This window comes from Haliotis rufescens, unplaced genomic scaffold (assembly GCF_023055435.1).
Source record: "Haliotis rufescens isolate VD_foot unplaced genomic scaffold, xgHalRufe1.0.p SCAF_7, whole genome shotgun sequence".
NCBI classification, from domain to species: domain Eukaryota; kingdom Metazoa; phylum Mollusca; class Gastropoda; order Lepetellida; family Haliotidae; genus Haliotis; species Haliotis rufescens.
In genome coordinates, this window is record NW_025964361.1 from 36,544,905 (window position 1) to 36,558,996 (window position 14,092).

General features: G+C 40.6%; 1 protein-coding gene across 2 annotated transcripts in view; it reads right to left on the reverse strand.

Moving 5' to 3' along the window:
- The window catches only part of LOC124112952 (transmembrane protein 272-like), a 118,432-nt gene that overhangs the window by 10,572 nt on the left and 93,768 nt on the right, over nucleotides 1-14,092 (reverse strand). For both annotated transcript variants that reach the window (XM_046473164.2, XM_046473163.2), the window contains exon 2: nucleotides 1,917-2,085. In XM_046473164.2, the coding sequence (XP_046329120.1) occupies nucleotides 1,917-2,085 (169 nt within the window). The remainder of the gene's footprint in view (nucleotides 1-1,916; nucleotides 2,086-14,092) is intronic.

Below are 14,092 nucleotides of genomic sequence, written 5' to 3' on the forward strand. Positions count from 1 at the left end.
CTGTAAAGAAGTGTAAAATCACTTTTCATTTACAAACTGATTGTCTATTATCAGATTCCTTCTACATGTAAACACGTACAAAGGCAAGTCAATTGTTCGCCCGAAAAAACACGGGAACAAACCGTAAATGTCACAATAAGGAATTGCATCGGACATTATGTTTGTCACTGGCGCGTCAAATTTGCAAATGTAATTTAGATGGAATGCCCGTGGTGCTGCATGTCTCACGCGTAAAGTGATGCATGTCTCACGCGTAAAGTGATGCATGTCTCACGCGTAAAGTGATGCATGTCTCACGCGTAAAGTGATGCAGGTCTTACGTGTGAAGTGACTTACGTCCTTCGAGTAAACGTTAACCGCTTTGGTGAAACTCGGTGAAGCAAAAGCAAAGGCCAAAATATGAGCGAAACCGACATCAAACGATTATTATGATAATTATTATATAAAAAAGTTTACACTTCTGTGATTTCCTGTAGCAAGTTTGTCTGTGTGACTGCACGTGTGGCTAGCATTGGACATAATGCCCTTGACATTGTGACAAAATGACACCAATTGTGATATGCAATAAACACAGGTATCAATTTTGATATACAATATACTTAGATGCAAGAAATAACGACATTGACTTACTGAAGTATTTAAATAATAATGCATTGGAGTGAAGGTGCATGAGTGTTGCATAGCGTCAACATGGTGTTTCAAATGTAAACGTCACGAATCGAGTGAATGACTTTGTTTTTTTGCCACTTTTGAGCAATATTTCATCAATATCACGGCGGAGGACATCAAAACTGACGTTCACACATTGTACTCATGTGGGGAATCGAACGGGAGCATTCGGCATGACGAACGAACGCTTTTGCCACGAGCCTACACGACCGCCCCCTTAAACATGAACATTTCAGTCGATCAAAATGGTGGCGGTGAAAGATGATTGCACGTTTATAACGACATGCATGCACGTGTGTGTGTGTGTGTGTGTGTATGTGTGGCTGATTGTACTGGTCTGGACTTATGTCGGTTTTATAGTGCTTGACCACTGAGATACCATGCCGCAGTTTAACATGGATACCCCACTTAGACACAATAAACTGACTCCTAGCCGACCAGTCCATGTTTCATCCCCTTAATGCCGAGCGCCAGACAGGGTAACAAGTACCATCTTTTAACGTCTTTTGGTATGTATTGCTGTTTTGGGATCGAACCACCGACCTTCCGCTCTCCGAGCAGACATTCTGTCCACTACACCAAGGAGGCAGCCCGATTAAAATGTGTTATGAATATAATATATAACATTCATTACAAGTGACATATTTACAGAGAAGTGTTCCTTTTAAAGCCCCGATCCTTGACCAGAGAGTTCCAATCCCTTTGGACCATCAACCAACAGGGCACCTACATGTACCTACATTTCCAATTCCGAGGTAACATTCCTGGTAATAAAACTAGGCATCCTAAAACCATTCTAGAATTTGTCAACACATAGACAATTCCCAAGCAACGCGTGACGCATATGTCTTCCGATGACGTAATTAATAAGCGATGCTGCACTATTTTGACGTCAAACTATTTAAGATTGTGTCTGTGTATTCAACGGCATGTTAAGCATGGCGTCATTTGCCTCGTAACCTAGTATGTTAATCTGTGCAGAACAGGTACTTCTGAGACATGTGGCAAAGAACTGGTGTCTACGTGCATCAATAAATTAATCGTGTATGAACGAGCTAGGTAATTACACTAAAACGTCAAAGGGAAAGTGCTGCATCAAAGGTTAAAGCCAGTAATACATTTACACTTTTACATATACTACACGTAGACATCACACGTTGCCGAGGATAACCGTCTGTGTACAGGCGCGTGGAAAATGTTTCAGACAAGAGTAAAATACATTGCTGTTTATAAGGAGAAGTACTCACAGGCTCCGCCTAACAGAGAGAAGGCACGATGAAGAAATTCGCAAGGGCCTCTTGACTCGAGACCCGCCTCACAAATCCCACTGACTACAGAAAAAGGTGGTTCTTGCTCTTCTACTTCCGGCCACACAACAGTACTGTCATAAAATACTTTTTCCGGCGGTTGGGTTTGCTGAAAAGAAATGAATCAATATTTACATCTGGATGTTAAGGCACGTGATTGGTCAAGCTTTCAAAGTAGGCACGTGGAGGGTGTTTCCAATTTTTACGAATCAGTGACACATAGATGCAAATCACTATTTTGACTTGTACTTTTTTCCCGTGTTCTTTTCAGGTGAACAATTGACTTGCCTTTGCATGTGTTTGTGACGGGTGACTGAATACGTCCCGGATAACATGTCTGTAGACTAATTAATGTCGTAAAACCCATTTCCAACCAACAGGTCCGACATAACATATGTGCAGACTAATAATGTCGTAAAACCCATTTCCAACCAATAGGTCCGACGCAATATGTGTGCGGACTAATAATGTCGTAATCACACATTTCCCACCAATACGTCCCAGATGACATGTCTGTAGACTAATTAATGTCGTAAAACCCATTTCCAACCAACAGGTCCGTCATAACATGTGTGCAGACTAATTAATGTCGTAAAAAACTTTTCCAATGAACACGTCTGTGATAACATGTGTGCAGACAAATAATGTCGTAATTACACATTTCAAACCAATACGTCCCAGGTGACATATCTGTAGACTAATTAATGTCGTAAAACCCATTTCCAACCAACCCGTCCAGATAACATGTGTGTGGATTAATGAATGCTTCAATGTGCATTCTGTGTTTCCTTTTGCTGCCGCTTATTCAGCAGGAACGTAAATTGTAAAGTTGGATATCATCAAATACCATTGGATATCAATGTATTTTTTGACTCCTTAATAATATGAATTGATTGAATGCGGTTTAACACACATATCACGGCACGTGATTTCTGATCCAGATGTAATTATTTACATATCGACGCCATACAGCCGGACTATTATTGCGTTCGGCGTTAACCATCACACAAACAAACAACGTATTCATCTTGAGAATAGAACTTGAATCGAAGTCGTGACAAGCAGCCGAACAAACCAATAGGCCACACCTAAGTGCTGGACAAATAATAAAATAATAATTGTACTGGGATGTGAGATGCACACCGAGAGCGTAAATTGTAACCAAACATTTCCAATGATCATGTACTCAACAGGAATACGTAGACTGCTCGATCATCAACCTAAACACAAACTTGTTAATCCCGGCTACATGGAATTTTATGCTATCGAATTAATGATCACCCCATTATATACCTATTTTGGGAACGGTCAAGGACAGTTGAAATGCAAGCATTGCATTCTTGTCAAAAACAACGCTGAATGAATTAATAAAGTTGACAAGGCCCCAACTCTTGACGCCCAGGGATGCAATAGACACCAGCAATCTCCAACATGAGAACTCCCCCCAGACTTCCTTATGCCGGCGTACATGGGGTCAGCGAGATGATGCCGGGTACAATACATATCTTTGATATGCTGTTCAATTATTTTTATTTTCTTTATCCATCTATGAATTTGTCACCTTGCCAGTTTTGTCGGTATGCATATCTTACTTCCTACTCATATGGGTTTGAGAGCACATCTATCACTAACCAGAATATAATTTAATTATAGATAGAGATTTATATCATTGGAATTTGCTGGTGTATGTTTCTATATCGATATTTTGAGAATTTATATTTATTTAAAATGTATGATTGAACCAGACGTGACACGTGTGATAAAAATAGAATAATTATGATTTTTGACAGTAGTGTCCTTTTCCCTTATTTCTCATACTTTTTAAAGAAGGCTGTATTGAAACAATAGTAATTGAATCCAATTGCCATTTATGACTCTGTTATCAATATCTACAAATCAAGTAGATTACGAGGTCGAAGGTACATTCCAGCGTCAATGTTGTCTTAACCCGAGACTCAAGCGTTCATAGAACGCAGCAGTAAATATTCAGCGTCATTATTGAAGTGTCGCCTTGGTTTGTACGTAGTGTGTCAAACAGTAACATATCCCAACAGACACCAATAGGTCTGAGTACGTTGTCTATGTAATGAACGGTTAAAGAACATGTGTCACACTGATTGGATGCGTTTATGAAACTGGAAACACAGACAACGACCATATATTGCAAACAATAAAGAATTAAAGGTATTGGAAAAAGCTACCCAACATATATGACTGAATGCTACCAGTGGTTTAGCACATGCATTTGCAATGCATGACAGGAAACAGTCAATGTAGGTATAAAATGGTTCATTCCAGATGCACACTTTGAAGTTGAAAATGTGAAATTTACCTACTCATAAGAAATGGCCGCCCAAAGCAGAGTCGATTGCACGTGTGTGACCATATCATGTGCATTTGTCTTTGCACGTCCTTCACATTACCCATTTACTTACTAGGTGAGCTGTGGGGTAGTCTAGTGGTTAAAGCATATGCTCGTCACGTCGTAGGTTTAGGATCGATTCCCCACAAGGGTACATTGTGTGAAGCCGGTGTCCTCGCCCTGATGTTGCTGGAGTAAAGCGGCGTTAAATCAAGCCCACTCACTCATACGGTTGAAGATTGCACAACTCGACTCCGGAGACTCGCAACACTTCACGTCATGTGGTAACATTACAGTGATCAATACACCAAGGTTCGGGACTACAGGACTGTGATCCCTGATGTTATATCCTATATCCGTGGTCGTATTCCTGTTCATCTACCACAGTTCAGAAATAAAACGAAATCAGCATTTTCTTTCAATTTTACTAACTTGAAGAAACTGCCGCCCCTTGCAGTTAACGAAGCTCAGCTCCGGTTCTGCTGGATGTCCAGTCACATTTGTACAAGGAAACAAGAGAGGGGTCTCGAAATCCCATTATACATAAGAACAAGACTGCTTTGGTCGGAAACGAACATGGAAATCCCTTTTTAGCTCGCAATACTATAAAGTAGGGTTTCCTCGTGAGGAAATTGACGTCACCCGTTTCTGTCTTTCAGCGGAGATTAATTCTTGGCCGTACTTGATGGTCACTGGTTCAACTTCCGGCGAATAACGCACTCTTTGTATTGATTCCGCATCATATTGACAATTGGGCGAGAAAACATAAACCTCTTCACGACTGTGAGAAGGTTTCGAAATTGAACTCCAGACACGTTGAGAAAGAAACATTTTGTTGAGAGCAGGATAATTCCCTTTGATACAACCAGCGAGCCTTGGAGATCAAACAATATTGGATGCAGTGCTCGATGCGTACTTTGTACCACGCCATCTAAGACACCTTCAAATATTCAATAATGTCAGTGTCTTCTATATAACATTACACATTGCCTTTGCATCACCATAAATCCGTTCCTGTCGACTTGTTATTAAAGATTTACAATAAACAAGCACTAATTTAGAACTGTTCTGTACACTTGGCACTTTCACCAACGTCCGCTATTGATATTTATCAGAATTAAAAACTCACAGCAATTACCGGAATGAATTACGCGAAGCTGATAAAGATTCATGGACAAATATTCACGGGTTATTACGGTAATAACATCTCAAAATACCATTTTGTTTCAGATTTTTTAATTTGATTCTCAATTTAACGCTATCTTTTTAGTTCATGGTTATTTTATGAGGTCGATACCGTCAGACCTCATTTAATTACCGTTTTATTCTACGACCGGTAACACTTCGTAAAGATAATGACATTGATTTATTCTTTTCTTTCACTTAATATTTCGTAACCGTCTCTTGCCAAGTTCAAAACGAAGCAAGTGAAAATACAAGAGAGGACGATTTCCGAGAGCCACGTGAAACGGACGCTGTTCGGAATACAAACAAGACGATGATGTGGATTAATCTTTGGCAATTTCCACATGGCTAAGGTAATGTTCCCTTCTGTGACACACGTGTTGGTAAATTAAATTAGCCCCTGGAATTACAACGTCTTGTATGTTCTTCACAGCGTCAACAACATGAGATAATGTTTTTGTGCATGTTCAGTAAGCTTAACATTCTGACTGCAACACTGGGCGTAATTAAGGACGTGACACACAGACTAAACCTGTGGGCTATACGACATAAACATGATACCTTTTTCTCAGGGCTACGTTTTTTTCTACGGGTGAAATCCAAGTTGAGAAATATAAATATAGGCAATTTAAAGTTGCCAAAACATTGTTCAGATAAAAAACATAATGGTATTCTCTAATTAGAAGGGAAGGGATTTTGTTTGAAAGTTCACAGTATGTGGGATAATTTGGAATGAGTGAGTTTGGTTTAAACAATTAAACAGAAACAATTAAGTTACATCACTGCTTGCGGAAGGAAAGTTAAAAGTGATGCAGGACTTAGACGTTTACAACTTTGGTGAAACCAACGAGAACGGGTGTTGTGCTGACAATCCTACAAATGTAATCAAAGGAATTTGGGATTCGAACCCACTATCATATGTACCTGGCACACCTATGGCTACAAAACAGCCAATGCGTGATTTATTTAAACAGCATCTTGGTTGAAGATTTCGACCACAGTACATTGGTCAAGTTTTTTGCCCCCAATAATTAATGTAAACAATTTTGATTCCTCGACATGGTGCCTAATTTCCATGACCTCAATGGCAAGAAATAACAACCAATGTACCCTTAAATGAGGCCTGTCAGGTCAACTGCAGCAGAGAGTGGAGGCGTTGGTGCCCAATGATCTATGACAGCTTATTGAGACGTGCTTGCGGGAATCCTGAAAAGCTTCTCCGGAGTGGGAGTCACTGACATGATAAATGTGTCCTTTGCCCACAATTTAGTATTGAATCGTGTGTGAAGGAAGTCTGGATTGCTCCGATCTTACCTGATGATATATTCACGTCGTAAATTCGCGACCTTCAGTTTTGTCCGGCATTACAAGAGATTCGATATTTAATATTTTAATAAACCTGTTCAAATTGACAGTCACTAAGTAAGGCATAAATTAATATTACCGACTCCCACCGACTTACAAACTTTGTGTGTTGTTTAACGCCACACCATTCCAACTATATGACTGACTGACTGACTGACTGACTGAGTATGGTTTTACGCCGCTTTTAGCAATATTCCAGCACTATCACGGCGGGGGACACCAGAAATGGGCTTCACACATTGTACCCATGTCGGGAATCGAACCCGGGTCTTCGGCGTGATGAGCGAACGTTTTAACCACTAGGCTACTCGACCGCCCCCCAACTATATGACGCAGGCATGTGCGTAATAGTGTCGGGATAAAGCAACCCACTGATTGATATTATGAGCCACGACCCACGACGTCGGGTGCGATGGCACACAATCAACCAAGTCACCGAGTCTAACTATTCGATCCATTAGGCCGCCTCTTAAGACAGGCAAATCAAACTGGGGACCAATTCAGACCCGAAACCCCCGCGGGGACATACTAACTCACTCACTCTCCATCAATGCTTGTTCTCCGAAGGAATCCATACCGTTATCGTTAATACGATGGTTGGTTGGTTTTGTTGTTTAACGCCGCACTCAGCAATATTCCAGTTATATCACGGCGGTCTGTAAATAATCGAGTATTGACCAGACAATCCAGTGATTGCTATCATGAGCATCGATCCTAGCAATTGGGATCGATGACATGCATCAACCAAGTCAGCGAGCCTGACCACCCGATCCCGTTAGTCGCCTTTTACGGCGAGCATGGGTTGCTGAAGACCTATCCTACCCCGGAATCTTCACGGGTCGTTAATACGATGACCAGGCGATGGGCACGGGCTCCCGATAGGCCTGTAATGACACGAGTGTTCGCGAATATCAGATCTGGTTAAGTACCTCACACGTATAGGTACATTTTTAAGTGAGCTGGTTCGGTTCAGTGCCGTCTGAATAGTATTTCTGAACGTTTGATGGATAATCAAGCATGCTGTTTCTTCGATAAGTTCAAAGAGATCCAAACGGCCGTTGATCAAAAGGTGTTTCATCAGGGTTACCGTGTTAGTAAAAGTTTCAAAAGGTTTTATGTTAGTCGTGTCGAGGATATTTCCAGAGTTGATGCATCAGTGACCAAAATGATGTCTGATACAATTTCTCATTTTGACTTTTACCATATTTTGTCGCCTTTGTTTGTTCAGGTGAACACATAACTTGCCTTTGCATGTGTTTGTGACGGGTGGACGCTTACCTTTTCGAGAACACCTGGTATCATCACTATTTGATAGTGACTCATAAACACATGTTTATGATATAGTCGGAATCGTACAGTGGACTGTGCTTTTAGTATAGGTTTCAAATGCTTTTACTTTTAATTATATTAATTAATTAATTATATATATCAAAGGATAGTCAAACGCATCCGTTGACAACTTTGGTTGGTTGGTTGGTTGGTTTGATATTCTAACGCCGCACTTAGCAATATTCCAGCTATATGACGGCTGTCTGTAAATAATCGAGTCTCGACCAAACAATCCAGTGATTAATATCATGAGCATCAATCCACGCAATTCGGGATGGATGACATGCATCAACCAAGTCAGCTAGTCTGATCACCCGATCCCGTTAGTCGCCTCTTACGACAAGCATAGTCACCTTTTACGGCAAACATGGGTTGCTGAAAACCTATTCTACCCCGGACCTTCACGGGTCTACTACTTTGGTGAAACACAAGTACGACTATGCTGCCAACAGCTATGAACTCCGAGGTTATTGTTAGGAATAATTCGAGCATAAAGAATGAATTTGCATTTAGTACCAGCCTGTTGAGCAGACCGCAGACATGCATATGGCAGAATCTGCAACTGACACATCATGAAATGTTGACGTACATGTTGTCGTTAAAAAAACAGGTTTGGTGGTAGAGGCGTATTTTCGATACTGTCGTACTGAGTGAGTGAGTGAGTGAGTATGGTTTTACGCCGCTTTTCACGGCAATATCACGGCGGGGGACACCAGAAATAGGCTTCACACAATGTACCCATGTCGGGAATCGAACCCTCATCTTCGGCGTGACGAGCGAACGCTTTAACCACCAGGCTACCCGACCGCCCCCCGGACTGTTCTAGAACAGGAAACACAATATTCAGTCCCAAGAATACCAGTGGCGTGCAACTGGGTTGTTGGAAGCGGGAACCCCTCAACACGATATTGTACATCAGTTTTAACGTTCATCGTCCACACCATGCAATTCCATGCACTAACAATGCAATGCCTCATCGATGGCGTGTAGACGGTCAGTTACAACTGCCCGACAAGGCAAGTATACAAGATACATCACGCATGCAAACGGTTTTCAACTGCCACTGTGACAGATGGGACCGTTCCTTGGTTCCTCTGTTACAGGCATCACGCCGTCCGAGTATACTCACAGGGCCATTCGTGTTACAACTTTGTGACTCAAAAGTTTTTGTGCCCATACTTTTAACTGATTAATTATATATAATGGTTCCGTGTGGAATTTTCCAGGCCATAACCTTATTTTGAAAGCGTATAATTAATATATTTCATAATGGTTACTTTTGTGTAGTACTTCTATTATTTCTATGGGGTCATTCCAGCCACGAATAGGTTCCCAAAACGGGGTGTTCTGGGTCTTTGACTTCCTGATTGCGTGTCACCATACGCCAGTGATGTGGAAGGTTGCCCATGCTTTCAGTCACTGGTTTCCCTGGTCCAGATTCGAGTATTTATACGACGCCGTGATACAGTTAGAACATTGCTGACTGCAATATGTTGGTTTATCATCTTTCACTCCCTCATCTACAAATAACGTCCCAGGAATCTTTAATGTTGAATATGCATATACTCCAAAGGTAGATGATATTGCGTCTACTACTACTACTACTACTACTACTACTACTACTACTACTACTACTACTGGCGACTAATGGGATCGGGTAGTCAGGCTCGCTGACTTGGTTGATGCAGGTCATCGATCCCATTTGCGTGGATTGTCTGGTCCAGACTCGATTATTTACAGACCACCGTCATATAGCTGGAATATTGCTGAGTGCTGCTTAAAACAACAAAACAACAACTACTACTACTAATACTACTACTACCAGGTAGACTACTACAAAAACATTTGATCGAATCATGTGAGCTCAAACTTGACGTTACTGCACTTGGAATGAGATCAATACGCAAGCCCAAAAAATACCAGACATGCATTTGTGGTTTGTGATTCCCCCTTAGTTGTGGCATGTACATTTCAACCTAAGGCTCGTACGATCTGACACGAGGCAAGATTAACGGCACTGGAAGGAATTCGTGAAATCACTCTTACAAAGCAGGCACATTGGTAACCAGGTGGAAATTAATCGGTGGCGTATCAATACATGGCTTAAAGGCGAACACGCTTATAACGAACTGATCGACATAACGAACTTATTTTTTAGTCACGGCCATGTGTTGTATATGTGCTGTATATAACCTTATAACGAACTACGTTTATTACGAACTAAAATAAGTGGCTCCTTAAAGTTCGTTATAACCGTTGTTTACTGCATGCTGTATATAAGCTTATAACGAACTACGGTTATTACGAACTAAAATAAGTGGTTCCTGAAAGTTCGTTATAACCGTTGTTTACTGCATGCTGTATATAAGCTTATAACGAACTACGGTTATTACGAACTAAAATAAGTGGCTCCTTAAAGTTCGTTATAACCGTTGTTTACTGCATGCTGTATATAAGCTTATTACGAACTACGGTTATAACGAAATAAAATTAGTGGTCCCTTGGACTTCGTTATAACCGTAGTTTACTGTATAGTACATGAAGGTAGCGAGTAGACGTATATTGCATCGGGGCAATTTGTTCGTTGCAAATTTGACCTAACTTGATGAATCAAACATTATTTTAAATAAGATTTAGTTTATGTTGCGAGAGTACGATCAAATTAACAAGGATCGCATATTTGTTAATTTCCGAATTCATTGTCGTAATTAGTTCGAAAATGCTTTCTCAATGCCTCCACTTTATCCCAAACTGTCGTTTTTAATCTATTTACAAAACCGTTCGGAACAGCAGTATATCACAACTGTGTTCTGCACAGCGTCTTCTTGTTCAAGTATCTGATTACCAACACAAAGTTCCAATACATCGTCCATAGAAATGAAATACGATCAAACATCGTCTCCAATACCTTTAATAAGGGGGACATATATTTTGTACAATACCTAAAAAATGAACATTTCCTGAGATACATGAGGTCGGTTCACATATGATTTAGTTGATTACAAACCTATTCTGAACTGCGGGATACCACGAATGTGTTCTGCACAGTGTCTTCTTGTGCCAGAATCTGATTACCAAACCAAAGTACCAATTACATCATCGATATAAGTGAAATATTATCAAACATCGTCTGGAATAATTATGTCTTTGAGGAGAACTTATTTTTTCGGCAATGTTTTGTCTTTTTGTGCCAGAATCTAATTACAAAAACAAAGTACCAATTATATAATCGATAAAAGTGAAATATTATCAAGCATCGTCTGGAATGATTATACATGAAAAAGGTACTTATTGTTGGTGCAATATGTTTCGTCACATAAACGAACATCACTGAGATTTGATTTTAAAATTACCTTTAAGATTGATATTGCCAACACCATATAACAAAAAAAAGTATTCACATCATTAAACACACAGAGAGATGGGTGGTCGGCGAGGTTGGGATTGGGCCTGACTGTCTGCCACTCCAGCTGCAAGAAGTGGTGGTAAGTGCATTGTGCACAGTATCGTGAAATGGACGGCGGTTTCTCATCAACACGACAAATGGACGAGAAATTAGTCCCATTAATTGATTTCTTGTTTTCTAGGCAGCGGAATAAGCTGGAAAGAATCGATACCAAGTTAACACTTTCCTACCTGCAGTCAAAGTCAACTACCGGGTCGTCCTGCAAGACACAATGTCGACTGAAACTGCATTGCTCGATAAACAGCAGTTTTGTGATCAAAGATTGAGTGAAATGTTGTTGAACAATTCAAGGTAGCTGGATTGATTCGTGTTGTTTGTTAGAAAAAAGGACGTACACGGGTGAAGGTAGATTTATTGACATCTTGCAAGATTTGTGAAAAAGGCCGACTCACGCAAACCACGCCGTCAATCAGCACATGGTACAATTAGGTTTCGATAGATTTAATACCATAATGAGATATATATTGAATGCGCTTAGTTAGGTCGGGATGACGGTTTGACATTTTAATATGATGTAGCTTGACAATAGCGGTTGATTGATAAGTCTCTATATGTCATGTGTGTTGTCAACATGTAATTTCAAGTTATAATGAGTTTTATTGGAATTACGAAGGGTCATGATAATGTCTTCTTTTTTAAGTTAATGCATATAAGACTATACAACGTCAACGACAGGGAATAGCTAGTCTCCATTATCCTCCGAAACAGATTCCATTTGGTGTAACAGGCAAAATAAGGGGTGAATATTATGTGAATGGATCACTGAAAATCAGTGATGACATCTGGTTTTCGCCCAATTGGTAAGGGTGTTTATAAACAATGAATAAACAATCAATGGGTGTTAATTTGTGTTATTTAATCGGACTAATCTACTTAATAAATCAATCCATATCAAAAGCAATCCCAGATATCAGCAAGCAAATATTACATCACATTTCTACAGAAACGATTCAAATTCGAAAGAAAATCATGAATTTCGTGCCCACATATCAAATGTTGGTGCGTCAAATTATGAAGGCGTGTGTCAATGGCACAAATGTGTGTGTTCTCCACTGCATTAAACATGGACACCGACAGTGGTCAACAGAAAAGCGTTAAGTTGGGACAGAGAGACATATTGCCTGTCACAACATTTGGCTTCGAGCCACGTCAATAAGGGAGAACTTGGCTTTGATATGCAGGTTAGGGGGCATTCTATATTGGTGTCATGTCCAATGCATCAAGGGATTAAACACAGAACCACTAACTCAATTTGCAAAAGAGGAGATATAAATGGCATTGGGGTGACAGATATGGACTCTATTACTCAACTGCACTTTCAGGTATTTGCAAGAACCATCTGAATTGACGTGATTAATATTGATGAAACTAAAAGCTGAAGTAATCGATTATTGACAAATGACACTTATCGATCTTCCGATTTAAGGAGGAGAATGTCTGAGTTCACGAAGGGGATAAAGTGCATCAAGATTTCTACTCGATACCCAGCTTCTAATCGCATTACAGACTACTACTAAAGTGATCATCACTGTCTGTGTCTCGCGATACAGTAATAAATTAGACGACTTTCAACGCAGGGCAATAGACATAGATCGAATTGTTTATCTTTAATCATACTACTCAGCTCGTGATGTATAGCTATACTCCACTGATATCTCACAGTGCATCTAAGATATGCATTTGTCTATCAGTCTACAATGTATTGCTGGGATACGGCTACACGCGGCGTAAAGTCATACACTACAGTGTATGTATTAATAGTCTATATGTATCTGTTAGATACTATGCGTTTCCGTACACAATCGAGCTATTGCACATGCGCAGAATACGTACAGTTAACTCGGAGATCGGGAAGATAAGAAACGAGGTGAGGTGAGGTGAGGTGAGGTGAGGTGAGGTGAGGTGAGACGAGGTGAGGTGAGGTGAGGTGAGGTGAGGTGAGGTGAGGTGAGGTGAAATGGGGTTTATCGTCGCCTTCAAGATGATTGCACTTATATAGCGACGTGCATTTATGTGTGTGTATGTGGCGGCTTCTAGTAGTCCGGACTGATGCCAATTTATAGTGCTACCTCATTGACATACCATGCTGTAGTTCAACATGAATACCCCACTCAGACTCAGCATACTGACTCCGAACCGACCAGTCCTTGTTTTAGCCCCTTAATGCCAGGCGCCAGATAAGAAGTGCCACATTTTAACGTCTTTTGGTGTGACTCGGCCGGGGATCGACCCAACGACCTTCCGCTCTCCGGGCTGACGCTCTAGACCACGGAGGCGGTCATTCAATAATCGAATATTTTTAATGCATTTTGTGGTTAAATACCAAAAGATATGTATCTCCAAATGTCACAATCGAGTAAAATAACACTTCCGTCGAGCAGCGTTCTGTCAACCCCATGGCATCTTGCT